This window comes from Cariama cristata, unplaced genomic scaffold, assembly GCF_000690535.1.
Source record: "Cariama cristata isolate BGI_N322 unplaced genomic scaffold, ASM69053v1 scaffold9301, whole genome shotgun sequence".
Classification (NCBI taxonomy): domain Eukaryota; kingdom Metazoa; phylum Chordata; class Aves; order Cariamiformes; family Cariamidae; genus Cariama; species Cariama cristata.
This window is the reverse complement of record NW_009597544.1, coordinates 21,018-43,618: the sequence shown is the minus strand read 5'-3', so window position 1 is coordinate 43,618 and position 22,601 is coordinate 21,018. Positions and strand designations below refer to the sequence as shown.

General features: G+C 39.1%; 1 protein-coding gene across 1 annotated transcript in view; it reads left to right on the top strand.

The window, feature by feature from the left end:
- Positions 1–13,989, top strand: part of LOC104168363 (cytochrome c oxidase assembly protein COX16 homolog, mitochondrial) — a 36,481-nt gene extending 22,492 nt beyond the window's left edge. Inside the window, exon 4 of the mRNA XM_009708931.1 lies at positions 13,617–13,989. Coding sequence (XP_009707233.1) covers positions 13,617–13,733 — 117 coding nt within the window. The 3' untranslated portion in view covers positions 13,734–13,989. The remainder of the gene's footprint in view (positions 1–13,616) is intronic.
- Positions 13,990–22,601: the final 8,612 nt, after the last annotated feature.

Below are 22,601 nucleotides of genomic sequence, written 5' to 3'. Positions count from 1 at the left end.
ACTCTTTCCTCAACAATGCATTTTCTTCAAACATTACTGAGCTCCAAAATGGCTGTTTTGGCCAGTTTAGTATCTAGAGTTTCATAAATCTTCAGGCCTGCGAAAAGCCATGTTAGGAAAACTGGAAAAAGCCTCCCTGTATGCAGAAACAAAGGATAAAGCTATTTAAGATAATTTTTAATGTTTTAAAATTACTTGGATCAAATGTCCAGCTAACACTTGATCTATCTTTATGGTCTTTATGCGGAACACAGGTTTTCTTTTTCTTCGCATACCATGTCCCTGTTACAAGCCTTTGAAGAGCTTGATTGCACCCATAGCTCTCATACTTAGGTGTCCAAATGGCAGTATGTGGTCTTGCTAATAAACCCCTTCTGTTATATTACTCTTTTGTGGTTTATCTGAAATAAAAATAAAACTTACTTTTTCATGCCTAATTTCACAGGACATCTGTCTACCCGCCAGGTTTGTGGTAGTGTTTTACCATTATTGCAACCAGTTTTGGGCCATGGTTTATGGTGTTGGGAATAAAAAGGTTTGTTCCCTGAGTACACATGGAAAGCTCCAGTGGAAACTCAAAACAGACAAATCCATTAAGTTCTGATTGCATCTGGGATTATTGTGTCTTGCTTTCCATAGAATATACTGTAAGGCTGCTCTGATTTATTCATGTGGAAGAACCACAGGCACTAAAAAGAACCACATCTCTCTGTTTAACTCACTACCTAACCTCAAAATCAACTGATCTGTATTCAGATATGCCTTGCTTTCTCTCCAGAAGATAAGTAAGTAGTTGAAGGATAATATTTAAATGGCCATAATTGCATTATGTTTATGGATAAATCGATGGTAATAAAATACAACTGGCGTAACAACATATTACAAGCCTCCTTGGGTAATGAGGCTCCTTCCTGATGGACAGAAATGACAGAAGCAATCTTAATTTTTTTCTTAATCTAAACTGCGGAGAGTTCCCAGGCCATAATTCTTCCAAAGTAGTGTTTGGGTGTTATAGAGGGCAGAGCACTTCAAAAAAACAAATGAATTTGCATTTCCACATAATGAAAATAGATTCAGATTATTATTTTGAACTCTTATCTCAAAGTATACTTTACTGTGGGCACCAGCTTGCAAGCACTAGGCACTTTCATGCCTTGCTTCAATGAAACTTGTGGAACCCAGCAGTAATGCACGTACTTCTCAGGCTCCACAGTGAGTATGTGACCATTTTAGTCAATGTTACCTCTGTGTTCTGGTGGACAAAATCTAATCTATCACTGAGCTACAGCTGGTATCTAGGAGAGTAGTTTTCCATGGACCCCGTGTGTTCCAGGCTAGGGGTTTTCGGGTGGGTTTTTTTCCCCTTTTTCACTTGCTCAAAATACAGCTCTTAAGAACATCTTCTAATTCTACATATAGGTCACATTGGAGGAATACACTGATGGCTGTTACTAAATATGAGATGATAAGAGATCAAGGACAGTTTAAAAAAAAGTTACTGTTTTGATATATAAAGCCTTATTTTACAATATTATTAGCATTATATCTCCAGCTGTTACTGAGGATACCAAGCCAGCTCTTTTGAAGCATGGTTGCCTGATGCATACAAATGTGTATTGGCCCTCTGTAAGACTTTTAAAAAACATCTTATTTTCCTTACAGAAATGTAGATATTGAATACATACTGAATTATTTTAGAATGTCGTAATTTCTGCTATAAGCATACACCTTTATGGGCATATTGCAAAAGATAAAGACATTTCCGATATTTCAAACATATTGAAGTCTGCATTTTGTCTCCAATGTAGTGGTGATGAAAAATGTTGTAATGACAGATTTAATCAAGTTACTGTGAGGAAATGAACATAAAGACATTTTCTCACCTTCTAATTTACTAAATTATATCTTCTTAAACTATACAAAATTTACTTTATTTCACATAGGAGTATTTCTGGCCAGGATAGTATTTTGAGAAAGAAAGAATTTGCATGTGTAATTCGTGCTGCATTTCTTATATCTCAGATCTGTTAATAATGCCATTTATCTTGTGCCTTGGGATGTGCCAGAGGAGCAAGATACCTTTGCATATGTTCTCCATTGTTCATGCATTCCTCTCACACACTTATATGTCCTCATATGGCAAATTAGTCCTTGCTGCTCCCCTTTGCCTAATACATCATTGCTCTGTCCACTAGTGACACTGGTACTACTGTGAATGTAGTTCTGCTGCTGAGCTGGGCATTGTAGAACACACTGTAAAAAATGTCAAGTGTTTGACCTGTGACAAAAGCCTAGAGTATTTTATTTGAAAGCACAAAAATAATGTTTGAAAGAAGGGGATAAAAACTGATTAATGTGATGAGTGAAAAACATCCTCGTGGATGTTTAACAATCACAGTACATTCCTTTTCATTGCTTTAAATGCAATCTCAGAATAACATTCCTGATTTTAGCACTTTGTTTCTTTGCTTCTATGAAATGCATGATCTAGTACACACAAAAAAATCTGGCCTTGGTCAGTTATGTCAGACCCCAAAATAAAGAATTGTAAAGCAAATAAAAACATCTTTAAGAAGAATTTATTAACATTTTGCAATGGACAAATCAGTTAACAAATCAGATGCTAAGGACATCAAGAGAGTTGTCTGATAAGTAAGCTGACAAGGATATGGATAAGAGGATGGTGTTGCAGCAAGCTAAGAATAAAACAATGAGGATGTAAAATCATGAGTAACCATGTTCGCAGAGTAGCAACATTCAAAAAACATATTTGTATTTCTTTTAGAGGAAAAAAATCCTTTGTATTCAAATAAGAAGAAACAAGAGATGTACTTCCAGACCTCTTAATAACCAAACAAGATGTTATTTGACATCTATTAGGCTCTGATAGTTTATAGCAGAGTTCCAAGAAAGTGCTTAGAAGACTTCAGTTGCTGAAAAATATCAATCTGGGAATGATGTTTCTCTGGGAATCATCACTGGGCAGGAAGGTGATATTTTTAAGTGTTCTGTGAGATTTGGGACATAATGTGGGCAATATTGAGTACTTTTACTTTTTTCAGTGATACAAAAGAAACTGTAAAATCATTACTGATGTGCAAGTGACGTGAAAGTATTGTCAAGGCAGGGACAGAGAGCTGTTTGTATTACTTGGTAAGCTGGGCCAATAAAATCAGCAAAATGCCTTTTAAAGTAGCCAAAGTTATTTGTTTAAGAAACTGGAAATGCAGGCCAGAGTGGACTGCATTATGGAGAGCAGCAACTCTGGAGAAGATTTGGGAGTCAGTGAATGAATAATTTGGAGTGATCTTCTACAGTGATGCTGTGGCACAAAGAGCTAATTCAGTCTTTATGAATATGGACAGGAATGGTAGATGGTAGGAAGAGGTGGCACTGGTGAGGCTAGTACTGAAATACAGCATCTACTTCTGGTGTCTGTTTTGAACAGGGCTTTAAAAATGGGGTAGGCTGCAGGACAGGCTGAATACATTAACTTAGGGCTTGAGAAAATGCCTTAAAAGAAACCTAAAGATTTAAATCTTTTTAAAGGTACTGAAAAGAATGTTAGTTATATATAAATACCTTCCTAAGAAGAAAGTGCTAGCTATTGAAGATTTTTTTTTTGGCAAAGATACTAAAATTAGAAGTAAGGTCCATTATTAATAGATGGGAACATCGTTTGAACACAACAGCAAGAAAAATGGGTTCTCCGTCTTTCAGAATATCAAAACTGTAAAACTTTAAAAAGTTTTCCTTCAACTGATTGCAAAGCTATTAGACTCAGCATGGGATAACTGAGGGAATATGCTAGTCTGTGAATAGTCAGAGAACACTGCTTTCTTGACTTATAGTATATGAATATTGAGCAGTTTTTGTTCCTCATGATTTGATAAATCGCTAAAGGTCAGCATTAGCTCTGGTCAAAAGTTGTGTAACTATCCTGAGAATTCCAGCAAAGGTATTGTAATTGCAGTATTAAAATGTTTATTCAAGACAGTTTGTAAGTAAAAGCAGGTATATGGAGAGATGGCTTGGGAATGTAACCTGAATATTTACTGTCTTAAGAGTAAAAGAAGAATTCGAATAAGCTCTTCTAAAAAGGATTCAAGCCACTTAATGTTCATTTGACTTAACTTCGGGGATTGTAGTGCTAGCAGAATGGATGGAACTTGTTTTTCAGGAAGGGACAGTGTAGTGACATAGTTAAATAGGTGCATCAAAGTGTGTGGACATGAGGACCACTCTAGAAGGAAGGTAATTCCTGAATGCCAGTTGTCGAAATCTGCAAGTATCTTGTTGCTGCCATTATCAGTACCAGAGGATTACAGATTTTGTTGTTTAAGAATTAACAGGTTAGCATATTGAATTGATTTACTTCATTATCTGTGAAGATACTAGTGGCTAAATACCTTGAGCTGTTTGAGAAATGACAAAGATGTTGGGAAAGAAATCCCTCTGTAGTGACTCTTGTGACACTAAGTGAAGTTGAGATTCTGTTCTTTCCCCCTTTAATCTCTCCATCCCTTCTATGCTCTCTTCTTTGTTGTCCAGCCTAGCCATTGGATTCCAGCTGTCCTCCAGGTTGTCTCTGGGACAAATGGAGTTTCTTGCATTTCAGTTTATTCACATGTAAAATGGTCTTGAGAGTTTTTATTTCACGATGAGTCTTCATCCCTTAATGTTTTGTAAAGAAGGACAAAGTGGTGTGGTATATCATTAATGGAAACTGCTGTGGGAAAGGATTTTACTTAAAATAGTTTATGCTAGGCATTTTATTCTGAGTGGATGTACAGTTGGTAGCTGAGCTATAGTTTCCTCCTTTTCTTCTTGATGTCTCAAAAGTCTTGTGTGCTATACTTCAGAATATGGTCAGAGAAACACGAGAAGGTGGAATTTTGGTGGTGGGTATGGCACAGGAAGAGTTCTGGTGGAAAAGCCTTCTTGCAAGAAGACAGACACTGAACCTTTAGAGGATAGTTCACAGGATATTGCTTTTTACTGGACTTATTTCTGGAATTCATCTCTACTAAATAGTCCTCTGTTCTGGTTTTGGCTGGGGTAGAGTTAATTTTCTTCACAGTAGCTGGTATGGGGCTATGTTTTGGATTTGTGCTGGAAACTGTGTTGATAATTCAGGGATGTTTCAGTTACTGCTGAGCAGGGCTTACACAGAGTCAAGGCCTTTTCTGCCTCTCAACCCACCCAACCAGCGAGTGGGCTGGGGGTGCACAAGGAATTGGGAGGTGGCACAGCTGGGACAGCTGATCCTAAGTGACCCAAGGGATATTCCATACCATATGACGTCGTGCTCAGCATATACAGCTAGGGGAGGACATTTGGAGAGATGGCGTTTGTCTTCCCAAGTCACCGTTACGCATGATGGAGCCTTGCTTTCTGGGGATGGCTGAACACCTGCCTGCCATTGGGAAATGGTGAATGAATTCCTTGTTTTGCTTTGCTTGCGTGCACGGCTTTTGCTTTATCTATTAGACTGTCTTTATCACAAGTTTTCTCACTTCTTCCGATTCTCCCCCCCATCCCACCAGGGGGAGAGTGAGTGAGCGGCTGGGTGGGGCTGAGCTGCTGGCTGGGGTTAAACCACAACATCCTGTAAATTCTTTCCTGGTCATGTTTATAACGTACCTCTTTGCACAGGATTTTCCTTAAATGTGAGGTGTTTCTTTCATAGATGGAAAAGAAAGTGAGGCAGTTAACAGTGGAATCAGACAGCAAACATGGTCAGGACACACAAATGCCTGTTATAAATAATCGCTTCTTCTCACCCTTTCTCTTCTTTCCAAAACAGAATCCTTTGTACTTGCTTACGCTTCCTATACGCCTTTTTTTTAATCCTGGAGGAACCGACCAATTCTTACCATGTTAGGGCCAACACTGTGTGTTGTCTCAGTCACAAAAAAAAGTTTGAGTAGGAAAAGTGGCATCCCCACAGCATGGCTGAATGGGCAGGGGATGTTAGCCACAGAGAGGAAACAGGAGGATTTTTTTTTTTTTCTACAATAAATTTACCCAACAGTACAAATCAAACAGTAGCCATTGATGTCACTGAAAAAACTATTTATAGCTGAAAGGATTGAAGTTGTTCTGTTAACATTTAGCCAAAACTGTAGTTTCTGCACAGAGAAAAGCATTCTGTTTCAGCATAGAAATTGACAAGCAAGTTTTGGAAGAGAGATGAATGTTTTTTTTCAGCAGGAAAGTGTAGATAAGAAACAAAAGTCCTAAACTACAGGAACTCTGTGTGAATGTTACCTGAACTAACTGAGGCGGGGATAGAGGCAGCAGCATGTGAGAGGCAGAAGATTTAACTCACCAATTCAAAAGGATTGACTAATAAGGTTGATTGCTGATTTGAAAGAGCATGGTTACTTTAAGGTAGTTATTTGATGGCCTGGATTTAAGTTTAATTTACATGGTTGTTGTAAATCTTTTCTAGTTGTTTCTTTTCTTATGACTACATGCTTCTGTTAGTAGTTTCATAGTGGCAGCTGATCATTTCTTGTTGTGGTAATCCCTTAGCCTTTCCCTGTGATATTCCTCACAGCTTTTTCCTCTCACTTAAGAAACCTGTAAAAGCTTATTTTTCATGTCTCTTCAGAAGAAAAAACACCATGTGTGACTCATGAAACTACTATATTTTGATCCTCGTACACTTCTCTCTCTTTTTTGATTAGTGTATCTTTTTATTACTATTAAAAGGATATACTGTGCCCAGATTTTTATATACACAGAGTGAAAAAATTGTACACACTTCCAAGTATTTGTAGTCCTAGCAAGGTGTTTGAAATAAACCTCTGTGGTTGGTGTCAGAGGGCTTTTGTGGGCTCCAGACAGGGATATGCTGTGGAAATCCATATGCTCTTCCTACCAGCCACAGAACTGTCATTTTTTGCTCTTACTGCACTCCTGCACTGTGAAATATCACATGATCCCCTTTGGCCAAGCTCACCTTTATATAGTTGAAAAAAGCCTGCAAACATCCCAAAAGTCTGTCCCTGGCTGCTCCTCTACTAGAGGGTTCTGCTGCAGTAACTAGGACATAGCTTTACAAATTTTATTATGATACAAAGTTGGCAAGATCAGGCACTCAAAGTTGGGAAATTCCTTGGTCCTGTTAACTTGGCTAGGTCTCCCAAGCTGTAAATGCAGAGATAAACCTTAATAAGCTGCACTTCTCTTTCTGGGGCACATTAACCACAGTTTGATAAAACTTTCGTATGCAAGGGACATGAAAACTATCCTAAATGTACTTAATTGCTCTAATTAAAAGTGAAATTTGCTGGATTTTGGATGTTTGGTCTTGAAGGTATACTACTGCACTCATGCTGTTCTTTATATGTTGAATGTTTCCAAGTTTCATTTTTGCTCAGGAAACGGAGATAAGCTGAAAGTAAATGACCCATGCATGAGTTCTCTTGACTTTACCCATACAGTTTGTGAATCCTTTGGAACGAGAAGTTCATCTGGGTGATCTGGAGGTGTAATGCATAAATGGCACTGGGTTATCCTCTGAGATTTAACATGTTTTTTAAGACATTCTTCATTTTAAGAAGAGAAACTGCGTGTCAGGAGGAAATCATGGTAAACCCTAATTCCTAGATGGAAGTCTATCTGCTTAGTAGTATTTTAAAAATTCAAGGCTGTGTAACCATGTAGTTTTAACCAAGTGCTGTAATTGTTTGGTATACTGAGTAATTTGTATCACTATAGCATCTTCATACAAAACTGTGAGAGCACTCTGCGAATATTAATTAAACTGTCTGACACCTCTGAGATGGAGGCAAGTCCTGTTCTCAGTCTTCGAACTGAGAAAATGATGCCCAAATTGGTGGTGAAGTTCCTTGATACACATCTTTTACAATGTAGCCACCTAAAGGTGATTCCTTCAGCTATGCCAGTGCAAGTGTTTGCGTAGTCTTATGGTTAAATGAGATTCATTCATAAACAGTATGTATTTGTTTTCCTAATCCATTTCATTTTTCTGATTGGGGCACAGCCCCACATGATGCTGATTTGACATAATTAAAGGGAAAATAACCTGTGGTGAAAGAGTCTCTTAAACTAGTTCACCATAGGTTAATTAATTGTGCTATAGATGAATGGTATTATATCCGGCTGAAATTAGCCACAAAACCTCTGTTGGTTTCGTCATTGTGGTTTTTGCCAGTCTTCAGCTCAGCCCAAAAGAGAAGCGGATCTCTGGATGCTCACATGCAAAGAAGCCCAAAACATTTCTTCCCTTAATGAACAAAAAAGCCTTATTCTGGCCCATAGCATGCTGCTTGCTGACTTGCTTGCATGCTAATAACATAAAAACTAAACATTCTCTAGTTGGAAAAAATACTTCTTTTTAATCTGAGGATTAAGTCACTAATCACAGGCTATTAAATCACAGATTATTAAGTCACTAATCACAGATATTGAATTATGTCATATCCTAAACAAAGTAAGTAACCCTAAGTTTATATCGAGAAAATGAGACATCAAAAATGTGGCTCTGGTAAAGAGTTATGGAAAACCCAATAAGGCCATATCAGCATGATTATAAAGTTAAGATTTTCAGTCATGCACAAGATGGCAGATCCAGTGCTAGCCTTAATTCTGTCCCTCTGCATCTATACGTCATCGTAGAGTTCCTTGATAGATCTTTTATGGTCTTCAGGCTGTTTTGACGCTCTTGCAAAACCAAAACTGCTTTAATGCATTTCTTTCACTGCACGTTTCAACCATGAGGATATTCTTCCCTGGCTCATCTTTTATCTGCAAATGGGTTTGCTTACTATAATGATGGGAAATAATTGCCTCTCTGAATTAGAGTAATTTCTTTCTGTGGTGCTTATCACAAAATTTATTGCATCAAGCTGTAAAGTAAACAGGATTTTCTTATCCCTCCTTTCACATGTGGGAAACAGAGACTAAAACCAAACATTTTTTGCAAGGGACCACCTTGGATTAACTCAGCCTGAGCACCAATAGCTCTAAATGAATTTCTGCAGGTTTCAGTTTAGTGGGGCATGAAGACTATCCTGCAAGAGTAGAATTCGGACTTTTAAAAATTTTATTTCGTTTTAGGGCTGACCGAGGATTATGGCTTTTACTTAGTATCAAGCCAGGCATTTGAACCAGCAATTAAGAAGTGGACATCTCTTTACATCCTTATTGGTAACTTTGCACAAGGCAAGCTGTTTAACAAAAGTCTTAAAAGTCAAGTGTGTGGCAAATGGTTGAACATTTTTTTTTTTGTTGTTCGCTGTGCCTGTCTGCGTAGCTGCATTTTTTTCTTGGATTTACAGCTTCTGTCAGTCCCATACTTTTAAGAGGCAGTTTAGCTGATTTAGGAAGTGAATCAGTAGATTTAATGGACTACACTGATCTTACTTTAAACAGCTAATTTTCAACATCCTTCGGGCTATTTGAGACAAGCAGGAAAAGTGGTGCTGGTCTGATCTGATTACATTTCATTTTAGTCTCCAATGATTGACTCTTTACTGCATTTGAATTGGGAGAAAAAGCTTTTTGATTTTTAGACTGCCAGTTCTTACAGCTTTGAACTTGGTAAAGGCTGGAAGTAGTTTGACCACCTTTATGTGACGTCTCCATGAAGTTAGGTGGGCAGAGTCCAGGCGGCTAAAAAGAAAGAAGAAATAAAACAAGAAATTAAAAAGACCCAGCCAGTTAGAATGAAAGACGTTGACTTCATCTGAGAGGAGAACTAGCTGCTTGCCTAATTTCTCACTGCACAGCCCAGGCAATCTGAAGCTGTGTAACTTTGCAGCTTGTGCTGCACCTAATCAATAGAAGGACCATCAGTTTGGTCTTACTCTCAGCAGTAAGGTTAATTGTAGCTACATATGTGTCTTTGGCCTACATCTAATGTAGCCATTTGTTCTGGGGTGATAGTGTTGTAAGAATTTTCATGTCAGTGACCAAGCAAAAAGTTTTGTTTAGTTGTATGTGAGATAGTGTCGTGGTTTAACCCCACCCAGCCGCTCGTCCACTCACCCCCAGTGGGATGGGGGAGAGAATTGGAAGAGTGAAAATGAGAAAACTCATGGGTTGAGGTAAAGACAGCTTAATAGGTAAAGCAAAAGTCAAACACACAAGCAAAGCAAAACAAGAAAATTATTCACCACTTGCCATCGGCGGGCAGGTGTTTAGCCATCTCCAGGAAAGCAGGGCTCCATTGTTGTCCCAAAAGTGGGGTTTGTTCACCCAGTGTGCAATACGCCAATATACACACAGAGAAGAGCTATTTTATTCCATGTCTGTGCAGAGATGGGTGCTAGGTGGTAGTCCCACAAAGCTAGCACACCCTTGAAAGTCGTGCGGCATCTTTTATACAAGACAGAAACAAAGAAGGGACTACCCAAAAGCAACTTTTTGGTTACTTATGATTGCATTCGACAACAAATCATCTGCGCATGTCTCATTACCTAATTACTTCATTATACTAAGGTGGTCCTAAATTTACATCTAAAATCTCCTTCTAGGGGTGTGGGTTTTAGCATTATAATGAGATTATAATGAGCTATGTTCATCTAAAGGATGCAATTTCATAAGTTTGTGGACCCCAGCCATCAGAGACCAGTTTGGAGATCAGTCTCTTCTTCTCTTATTGTTTTGGTTCTTCTTTATCGTATTCTGCATTCCTCAGTGGCATGCTCCTCCAGTCATCAGATGTTCAATAGCTCACCATTCTTAGTGGAAAATTCCATTTTATACTGGATATCACCATCACATGTAACAGTTACTTGGGAAGACAAACGCCATCACTCTGAACACCCCCCCTCCTCCTTCCTTCTTCCCCGAGCTGTATATGCTGAGCATGATGTCACATGGTATGGAATATCCCTTGAGTCAGTTGGGATCAGCTGTCCCAACTGTGTCCCCTCCCCACTCCTTGTGCACCCCCAGCTTCCTCGCTGGTGGAGTGAGGAGCAGAGGAAGCATTGACTCTGTGTAAGCCCTGCTCAGCAGTAATGAAAACATCCCTGAATTATCAACACTGTTTCCAGCACAAATCCAAAACATAACCTCATACCAGCTACTGTGAAGAAAATTAACTCTATCCCAGCCAAAACCAGCACAGGTAGATACCTGTGAAAATAGCTGTAGAGCAGGAACACATTGCAGAATGGAGATTTTCAGATCCCCTTTCACTGGTGGTACTCCTTATCTTTATCAACGTGCAACAGGAGTCCTCTATTCTTTCAAAACTTGATAGCATCAGTGTCAAAAATTGGATTGTCTAATCATGCTACCTTCTGATGACTGGACAGATATGTGTCCCATAAAGTACTAACTTTTGCGGATACTGTCATGTGCCAGTAAGGAAGGTGCTTTCTTCTTGAATTGCAGCAAGGTATCAAAAACAGTCTCTATACAGGACACAAAATGTTAATGATCTTTATAAAAATAATGAGAATAAAAAATAAAAATACAGTCTCTCTATGTACTCATTAGAGTCTTTAATTCTTTATATTTTAATTGACAAAAATTAACTCTGTCAATAGATCTCATCTGTAGTTTGAGCTAATGCCGTTCACTGTACATAACCCTTGGTTGTTTTACTCTGTCAGTATATCACAGTGTGTTTTCCAGGTACCTTTATGCTTTCCAATGGAAACTGCCAAAGTACTCTCTTGTACTGGTTTGTTTAGATTGTATAGTTTTGCAATATTTCCTGTTTTGGATGAACTTCCTCTATGAAAAGCCTTTGTGAAGTTTCAGGGGCAGGTTAATATGAACTTTGGTAAAGTTCTCCAGTGTGTATGTCTCTCTTGATAGACTTCTTTATGTAGCCTATCTTTAGATACTACAAGTTTCATTGTATATATTTGAAATGTTGATTCTTGTTCAGACTTTGGGAGCTGAGAACCTTTGGGAATAGTTTAGATCCTCATAGCTGTGTGGTACCTTTGTGTTTAATAAAATCAGCATGCTTCCCTTCTGTTAAAGCACAAGGTTATTTTCAGTGTAGTTTCCTTGAAGCTTCCATTAGAATAAGATGTTAAATTCTGAATTTACAATCAGAGTGGATAGTTGCTGCTGTGGGGGATGATGGGTACCTTCTCTCCTTCTCCCTCCTTCTCCCTCTTTCCATGTCAGCTCAGATCCCTTCCAGTTGAAATGAAGTACCAGCTAATCATAAGATGTATAAAGTAGTAAAGACAATTTTTCAGAACGACCTATGCCAACTCTACTGTATGAAAAATTCAGTTGCCCCCACCTTGTGAAAGTCTGCTGTTTGTGCATGTCTTCTCATATATCTTCTGTTGAATGTTGCCTAATTTCTTTTGATATCTGACTAACCTCATTGCAATTTCCTCAATTGTAGAAGTGGCAGAAAACTTTTACATAATGTGAACTAATAGCAGCAGGTCTATTCTGTTATAGCTGTTGAATTATTCTGCGACTATTATTCAAGTCCCTTTGTGTTTGCCATTTACTTGGATGATTGACAGTAGGCAAATTAGACCACAGGCTCCAGGCAGGGTTAAGTATTTTCTGGTGTATTTTTAGAGCATTTGCTGAGATGAGACCCTGATCACAAATCAGAGGTTTAAATCCCCCTGCAGTATTTATCATTAATGGTGTGCAGTATTGCCCTGTTCAGTAGCATGTAGAACAGCCCTGTTTCTGGCAGTGGTGCAGACCGCCTCCTCAATCTCCTGTTGGCAGAGACCTGTCATGTACTGTTCCACAGGCTGATATGTGAGACTTGAGGTCTGTGTCTGCTGGCAAGGGACTTCCATGTCTCTGCCGGTAGGACTGTGAAGATGCAGTATGTGTTTGTGTTCTTCAACTGCAGCACTTGGCAGGTGAGGTCAGGAGGGCACCTGGTCTTCATTTTTGTGCACCTCTAAGGCTAGATAAATATTGCAGTCATTGGTACTTCTGAGTGGGGATGATAGGAATAGGCAAGGAAGTAATTAAAATCTGGATAGTTTTTAAGTATCTGACAGTTCAGTCAGAATATCTCATATATGACTTAATGAGAGACCTATCTGTGATGGCTGGGTGCCATGAGAAACTAGGCAGCAGAAAGCATCGTATACCTTATTCAAATTAAAACCACATGGATTGAAGGGGGTTGCACTGTTACTGTCTCCCTTTGTGCTAGATAATTCATCTTTTCCAGTATGCTTTGTATTTGTGCTGACAGGATACTTCAGGCCACTAATTACTAATCTTCTGTTTGAGCTATACCAATGCTTATCAGTCCTATTACTTCAGTACTTGGCAGACTTGCCGTTGAAGAACAGATCTGGAAAACAAGATGAGACAAGAAAGAAAAAGTCAATACAAGGTATCTTCAGTCATGTTCAGATGCTATAGCGCTTCCTGTCCTTACATGTTATATATCTGTTGATAAGCAGGTGCAGTAATGCCCATCCTAGTCATTTATGTAGCTATATGGATAACTCGCAACTTTTTTTTACCTTGTTGTTGAACTTCTGTTGCAGGGTAGATGAAAGCTCATCAACCCGATAGTGATACTGAGTTTCTTGTGCAAAAAGAAAACAGTTTAGAATAATACGTACTTTAAATCATGGGGTTGTAAAGATGACACTGTTATTTTTGCTGTTTATCTGCAGAAGCTGGAAAAGTCTGACTTGGATAACTGGGACAACATCAGAGGACCCCGTCTATGGGAAGATTCTAGAACTGTTCAGAAGCAACGGCGAGAGGCTCTCCGTCTCAAGACAGAGTGATTGAGCAAGCCTACTTTAGTGCATCTAAAAAAAAAGTCTCAGGCTGGACTGTCTTATTTTTTAAACTAGTGTCAGGGTCAGACATGGGAGGGGGAAATTGCACTGAGCAATTTATGCTGGTGTATATATAAGGAACTGTGAGATCAATCCAAAAGACACTGTATTATGTTTGCTCTTTGTTTGCATCCATTTGCACAGAGTTCCACAGGCTGTATATACGAATTCTCAATTAAAAAATAGCTGATTATTCTACTGAGAATATCCCATTGTTTTTCAATCCCTATCATTGAAAACTGAGATGATTCAGCAAGGAATAACATTTCAGGAGTCACTTGTCAGTACCAGAAGTTGTCGTCCTAATGAGAACAACAGTGCTGTCATCTAGATGTGTGTGACCAGGTAAATGCTGCTTCAGGGAGCGCCTGCATGACTTCAGACTCTTAAGCTTGGAAGGGACTCCACATGCATATGAGCTGTTTGGAACAGCGAGTCCATTTTTGGCTAAATAATATTCTTCTGTTTCATTTCTAGGAACTTGACTGTACAGAGGCATGTACAGAGTGTCAGCTGGTAATTGGTCAAATAACATTTATTTAGCTGTAGTTAGATTGTTGTGATTAGTTTGTTGATACCTTTGCACAGGCAGGACTTTTGGACTGGAACTTTGCAGTTTCAGTTGGAAGAATTCTTCCTCACTAAGAGCTGTGCAGTTTCTCTGTAAGCAAGTATTGTAGCAGAATCTGCTTGAGCCACTATATAGTAGCAAAGCTCATCTTACATGTATGATTACATGTGTATTTGTGCATGTGCACAGAATTTTTTTATCTTTTGATGAATAATTCTGAAATGCTTGTCTTTTTGTACTTGTCTTTGTGCTAAATGTTTGCTGTGAGAAGAAACCGTGCTAACATTCAGGACCCTTCTGCTGAGACAGTTCAATAAAGAAGCATCTAGACAATTTTTCAAATGAAATTAAGCTTTTGATAAGGTGTTACAACAGACTTGTAAAACTCCTCTTCAGAGGAATGGAGTAGTAGAGCACGGATTAACAGTAGATTCTAGTTTCACAGCATTCAGTGACACCTATATGTAAATCCTTTTGGAATTGTCTTTGGGAGAGGTGTGGTCTTATTCCTCTCTTGAAGACATGTCAAATGCAATCTAAATGTCCTTTTGGACACTTTTTTAGGATAGCTGCCTTGTCCTGATGTAAGTCTTCCCTCAGCACTTAATTTTCTTCAGTCTCTCAGTCACAAGGTCCAGTCTTCCTCTCAGGAAGAAGAATCAACATTGATTTTTCAAGAGTTGTAAAGCAATTCGTAAAGCATTACATGAAATATCTTAGCCATGTTTTGTGCATGTTTTCTTCTACTAGAGTTGCGAAGACCATCAGAAACTTTCCAATTTGCCCTTCTCTTCAACTTCCTTTTTAGAGACCCGTATCTATTGATAAAAAAATATTCACCTGTTTTTTTTTAATGCTGTTGACTCATTTATGAATTAAAAAAAACACAACCAACAATAACTTTTGGCAGGTGCAGAAGCTGTACTTTTCATAAAATGGGGAGAGCTATTTCAGCAATTTCTCTTTATTGCCATACACTTGGACAATGACTTCATGTTTTATGCTGTGCTTTTCTTAGCCAGTGAATTGGAAATAATACTTTTGAAAGGCGTGTTGAGAGTCAATTAAAGTCTCATAAGTTGTCGTGCAGCCTAAAGTAGAAGGCACTCCAGAAATGTCAAGAATTATAGTTCGTAATGCTAGCAAAAGAGGCAAACTTCAATTGGTTCAGGATTTGTGCTTAGTTTGTCTGCTTATTTGAACTATCCGTTTGAAAGCCATGTTGTAGCACTTCTGGTTATCTCTAAGACAACTTTGTTGAATTACTGAATTGTTATTCTAAACATCTGTGGCTGGGAGGAGGTCAGAGGTAATTAAATGCAATTGTCAGTCTGAGACACTGATTGACATTTTTGCGTCCTCTTTGGTAACTCGCATATAGCAGTCTGAGGGGAATGAAAACAAGGCTTTAGTGAGAGGTATGAAGTATTAAAGGGGTAAAAGAGAGAACTGAAGAAGCCAGATCTTCTAGTCAGTGTTGCTGAAACTAGAAATAATAGAAGGAAGTCTTGCTCAGTGTCTGTGTGTATGTGAACTGAAAAAGCAGTTTCAAAATCCCTGTTTTGACAATAAAAGAGGAAGTGTTTATCTCTCAAAGAAACTGTGGCAAGGTTGGTCTCTGGGATCTTCCATAACAAGAAAAGCAGTAGGACATAGAAGTGAAGGGAATCTGGGGCACCCATCTCCAGGAATAGGGAGAGCTCAGTGTAGCACCTGTGGGTATTTGGCTGGCTGGTTCCCAGGGGCAGCTGTCTGTGGCCCCAAATGCTAACCAGATCTTTGTATGAGATCAGCCCTGTGGATCCTGCTTATTGAGCGTGTTTCTCCTATAGCATTTTGAATTTACAGACTCATGGATGACCCAAAAGAGAAAATGCTCAATATCTTAGTTCAGCTGTAACAGATGAAGGAAAGGCTTAGTGAAAGCTGTAGCTGCTGTGATCCAAAAAAGGTTTCAAAGCCTGCGCAATAGCTTAGCAGTTGAATTTCAAGGCTCCTAAATACATCTTGATGAGCAGCTGGGTGTTGAAACTTTTAGAATCAAGATGCAGAGAACAATCTTGCCAATAGTGATCCTCCAAGGCCTTGAAAATGGCTCCAGCTACCAAAAAAAGGTAGGTTATGGCATAATGAGATGAGCGATGGGACTTTTAGACCAGAATATAGAATGCAGAAACTTCTGAAAAACAACTTAAACGTACCCCATCATCAACTGGGGACCAATCCCAAAAAGGAGAGGGAGAAATCCATTTCTTCACAGAGAAGCAGCAACTTGAAGTGATTTAAATATCACTGTTCATTGGATGTTTTACATGGACACTTTCTGTTTAACTGTATGTGCATGTGTATAGGTGAAACTTAAAACAGCAGGTTTCACCTTCTGAAATAACTACATAGACCCTTGTGCTTCTTGATGATCTTGCATTTGCTCTGAGTTGCTATGTTTGAATTTCCAGCACAAGTCCAGGGCAAGTTTCATTTTTGTATCTTGTATTTTCCAGAGGTTTTTCTTTCTGCAAGAAATGGGAAAGCCTAATATTATCCTTTGCTACTAACTACTTTATGTCAACTGGGAAAAAATAAGAATAAAGAAGCGGAGAAAAGAAGGGAATGATCTGAAATCTTAGGGAAAGCAGAATAACTGTTTTTACACGAAGATGGTCAAAGAATTTTCCATAAACTTTTATGGTTAGAAAGGCTGCTTTTTGTTAGTGGAAAGCCTCTTCTCATCTTTCAGTGGAGTAAGGTTCACAAAAAAATTTCCACTCTATTTTAGACTAGCTGACTAGAAGGTTTTAATCAAAGGAAGGTAATTGCTCACTGTTAGGCCTTCTGTTCCTACAAGGACTTGCAGCCAGGCTCAGCCAACACACAAATAGTCTCTAGACTTAGAAACTTCATGCAAATGTTTTTCTTAAACTTGTCCTCACCCCAGGAGCCCAAAGCAGTCTTTCATACCACTGGCATCAGACCGACCATATTTTCTTGTTGAACATGTGCTTTAACTGCATGTTTAACTGTCTTGCTTAACACAGACAGGCTATTAAAGTTTCACCCTCACCGTCTCTGTGCTGCTCAGGAGGTGTGTTAAAATTAAATTCAACTAAAGCAGCAGCTGGTAGTGCTGCAGAAAGGACATAAAAATACGGTTATACATTACAAATGTGAAAAGAAAAGTAGTATATGTGTCACAGTCACAGATCATTTGAGAGAGAAAGAAAGAAAAAAATAATCTGTAAAGGAGAAATAAGGTAGTACTGTGTATTGCCAGTGCCTCCATAGAAGAAATTTATGCACTTTCACCCAGCATACTTGGAGTCCGGCTTCATATGCTTCAGTTGATGGAAAAAATGACCATACTTATTTAGCATGTCTGTTTCAAGGTAGTCAATGAGATCCTTGATGTTCAATATCAACTCCATTGTGCACGTTCAGTACCAAATCCATTATGGTGTCAACCTCCAGGAGGCCCAGCGGCTCCCAGGAGTACAGCTTAATCCTGGGCGGGATTGGGGTAAACCCATCTCTCAGCCCTACAAATCCATTCTCCCTCCTCTTTCTGTCCTGTCTTCCAGTTTTCCTCCTCAAAAGTAACACCTCAGTCCCTGAGCTGCTCTTTCCTAATGGAGCTGGCTGTGAAATGTTGCTCTGTTTTTTTTTTTAAAGTTCATTGTCTACCAAGAATTGAAGAATAGCAGTTCCTAAATTAATTTAAAGATGGCCTGTAAAATGTAGGCTCAGAAACACAGACCCAGTATTATATCCCCTTAAGTATGGCACCCAGCATACACTGGATCTCTTTTTATCTTTAGATACACAATACTGTGCTCTCTCTGTTATGTACAAAGGAAATTAAATGTACTTTTTTCTTTAAAAGATGAGATCTTCATCCATCACCAGCTGTCAGTTCCTAATAATGTTGCCCAGAGAAGTGTTATCTGTGATTTAGTGGCTTTAGTGGACTATCTTTTGTTGAACAGAGGACAGCAGAATAAAATTTCAGCTTAATATAGCTCTTTTCGTACTCCTCCTGAATAAACAGAGGAAAAGAGGAGAGAGCAAGAGCAAAGAATCTTGGTTCCAGGCTCAGGTCTCTTCTGTTTTGCAATAGATAGGGCATTTTAAGAAAGAAAAGGAAGGAAAGTGAAAATGAAAAAGAGGAAATAAGAGGAAAGAAGAAATGTGGAAAGAAAACAGCTTAGGGACAGAAATAGTAATAGAAAACAGAGTGTTCTTTCTGACTGGTCCCTCTGGATAGGGTAGAAAGGAAAATTGTTTCTGTCTCGGGAAAAACTCTTCAGCTCAAAAAATACTCATCTCAAGTCAGAATGAAACGTCAAGTATAATACTTCGCAAGCTACTGGTTTTAGAAATACTTTTATTTGGGTGAACTGCAATGTTTTATTTTGTTTTTCATGTTTTTCCATTCTTGATTCTTTTTCCTCAGGTGGCTTAACTCTGGAAGTGAAAAACCACCACTCATCTTAAAAGTGTGTTTTTCACTTAAAGGACTGTCAGCACAAAATGTTTCAGCAGTTTCCGAAACTTTTCACAAAGCGCGTTCTCAGTAAGAGTGAAGATCTATCAACATAGATCCCTCTCAATGAACAGGTTACAAAATGTCAATCAACCAGATAAAAAAATAATTGTAAAAGATCTTTGATCAGCTGTGCCAGTTCCTTCATCAGTCAGTGAACGCTGATCCTGCTCACTGATGAGCGTGTGACTGCACACCTCTGTGCCTGTGTACACTAGTGTTCTCCCCATCAGATACCCACACCGGCATTTGGAAAGTTGTGTGCTTGCAATTATAGCAGAGGATTTTGCTTCTCAGTAACTTGTAAGAAAAGACCTGCCCCTTACTGCATCCGATATTCTGCTCTCCCAGGTAATGACATTGTAATTCTTACATAAACTGATGAAGTTGCCTCTAAAAACTAGTTCCCCTTCCTCCCTGCTTTCGCTAATACTGCGACTAATAAATTTTTTTCTGTTTAGTTCAAATTAAATAATGTTATTTTTAATTAGATATTCAAACAGCATGCTTATGTGTCATAAGAAGAAGAAACCCAATATTTTTCGCAGTCTACAAAAAGGCATCGCCCCGTTTAAGTGCTAGGTCTAGCATTTCCATCATTTTAAGTTACCTGTCTTAACAACAAATTGACAATCAAAGACAGAAAGACTCCAGTCCTACTCACATTCATATATATTTAAAGTGACTGTAGGCCATCCAGTTTTGGAGTCACCATTATTTGGCTGTCCACCCCACTGCAGATGCTTTTTTGCCTTGCAAACATTCTGACTGGGCTGTAGATGTGATTAAAGTTAAACGCCTATTTTCAGTACAAAAGCCTGAGATCGCAGATTTCTTATAACGGGTCTCTTGGGCTGCGTGCTCCCTGTGAAGTGCAAACATCCTGATTGGCTGTGCTGGAGTAATAGACAGCAAAATTGTATGTTTTATTTTTATCATCCTTTAAATCAAGATGAACTTGAATGCAGTTTGATCAAATTGTAAAAGTTCACCCTCGCCCTGATATGGCGGGTTTTTTGGAAGGTTTAAAAGTGAATTATGACAGACAGTGTTTTGCAACTTGATTTAGGGAAGTCATTGCAGACTGGGAATATTCACGGTATGTTTCAGTTTAGCTAAAAACCCCTTTATTTTAAATAATCAGAAATGTAAATGTCTGAAATGCTTGTTTGAATATCTGTTTTAGTGTATCTTCCATGAGCAGCATAGAACATGTCCTTTTTTGTTAAGTGGACTGAGGTTTCTGACTAATCCAGGTTATCCAGACTTTGCAAGAAAAAGCTGGATATGGGAACCTGTACTTTCTATGGACAGACCCAGTTGGCTGGTCAGTGATTTTGAATACGAGTAGGAGGAGGAGACCTTTATCTCTAATCTTTCATCTATTCAAGAAGATTTCTTACGCCTACAATGAATTATTCACAACAGAAATTAAAAATGGAGCCGTCTTTGTCCCTTGAAGCTACACAGTGTTGTGCAATGTTATCTGACAGGTCCATTTTTCTAACACATACTGCACATGATCTTAAAAGCGCAGATATAATTTCCTGGCAAAGCCAGATTTGCACATTACTACCTTAGATTAACCTCACTAACTTGATAGTATCCTCTGCGTGTGTCGTATCATACATGGGTCTCCCAGTTATTTGTCCCTGAGGTGTCTCTTGTTTTCCTCCCATTTTCTTTGCTAGCAGTAAAAGGATGCACAGGATTTTCTACAGCTCCCTAAGGCTAAAAACATCAATATTTCTTCTCCCAAAAAGGATATTTTATTAAAAAAAAATTTTTTTTAAGTTCTGTTGCTGGCAAACACTGTTCATTTTAACTACCACATATTCTATACAGTCTTTTTGCATTTCCCTTTCTGTGTGTTCAGGTAATGCCAAGAAAGTAGCAGGAGAACAGGTGTTAGTTCTCTTCTGTGCTCTCTGCCTGGAGATACTGTGATCTAGGAGCTCCTGCAGCAGTCAGCCAAGGTATTTCTGTGCCTTGTTCATTTGTCCTTGGGGAAGTTTCTTTTGCCCTCGGAGGATTCACCACTCTGCTTTCTTTGCGTGAAGAGGTGTAGCAGAAGACCTGAAATGTGGAAAATACATAATGCCTTAAGGTCTCTTGTGTGTTGCCATATGACTGTTAAAGCTGTTTTTTAGAGGGTGTGCATTCTATATCAAATATGGACAGACAGACAGATAGATACACACACATATTTAGACAGCCCCAAAGACTGCATTCCCCTTTCTGTGCACACACAATGGAGAGCTGGAGCATAGCGTCCCTTTGCAGTCACTGCCCTGCCAAGGTGAGGACTTGCAGGGATCACCTCTGAGGGATGAGGATGGTTGTCTTGGCAGGAACTGGCTCTGTACGGTGATTGCCTGCCCAGGTTACACAGAAGAGAATTCATTTTCCCACCAACATACATGGTAGCTCCACAGAAGTCAAGTGTCTAGGCAAACATTAACCTCAAGGCACGTGCAGTGATCACCTCATTTGAGAGTAGATATCTACCAAGGTGGGTGTTGAATTGTGCTCCACCTCTTCTTCCCTTCCACTGGTCTTGGAAGGCACTTAGATGATGAGTTTTGATCGCTTTGCCTTTATGAGGCTAGCTTTGGCGGAGCTGGATCCCAAGAAGTCTCCTCATTTAGCAAGCCGTCTAGGGAACTCCACTTCTGGCTTTCATGTAAGTTAAGACAAAATCTTTGGATGGGTGCTTGCAAAAACAGCAAGGGCCTGTGTTGCTCGCCTAGTGCCCTTGAGCTTCTCTCCCAGAACCCTCTGGGACAGGGTTGTGGCCTCTGAATGAGTTTGAAAATTAGGGCAGCTCTGGTATTGCCATAATTTTTTAATTTGTTATTTCTTCTTTCTCTTGAAAAGCTTCTGAGTTTCTTGACAGCTTAACTAAAGATTATCTCAGTAAATTATCATTACAAAGATCAGCAAATATCTTACTCTGTCACACTGGTGTTTAGATAGAAATTGCAATCCCAGCATTGCCTACTACAGAGGTAATGTATCTAAGCTGCCCTTCTGATGAGGGAAGTCATGGCACGGACAAGGGGATGTCATACTATAGGCTTTCTTCGGCAGGACTGAATGCAGTCCTGTCTGCTGGATGAAATAAGCTAAGGGAATACATCTTTCCTACTTCAAAAGCAAAGTTCGGCTTAGAGCATCATTCAGCCAGAGCTCATGTTGTGTGGGCAATAAGGTCAGAGGATCCATAGTCTCCTCCAAGTCCACAGGGAGCAATAAAAAGATATTTCTGCCATTAAAGATAACCTTGTGTACAGCAAGGGCATGAACAGGGTGTCAGCAAACTGGCCCTGTCAGACTACTTTATTGATGCTGCTTCAGGTTTCTTGTAACATGCAAAACAGCATTATTATTACAGTAGAGAACTGGCACAGACTTTTCAGGATTATGTATTAAGAGCAGCAAGTCAAATACCATCTGCCTAATGTGATAAATTGTAAGTATTATTCCAAAGAGGTTTGCCTGAATCTCCTCTGCAGAGCACATAGAGGCAGCCACCAGTCGCTTTTATCCTCAGTCCCCTTCCCATTATCACTTCTTGGCCTTTTGGCTAGGATCAAGTGTAGTATCAGTTGAAGGCTTCGCATGTCCTCTCTTTGGGGACTCTATCCTGCCCTGGCAGCAGGCTGGGCTCAGTGACCTCCTAGCTCTTTTCTGTCTGTAACTACTT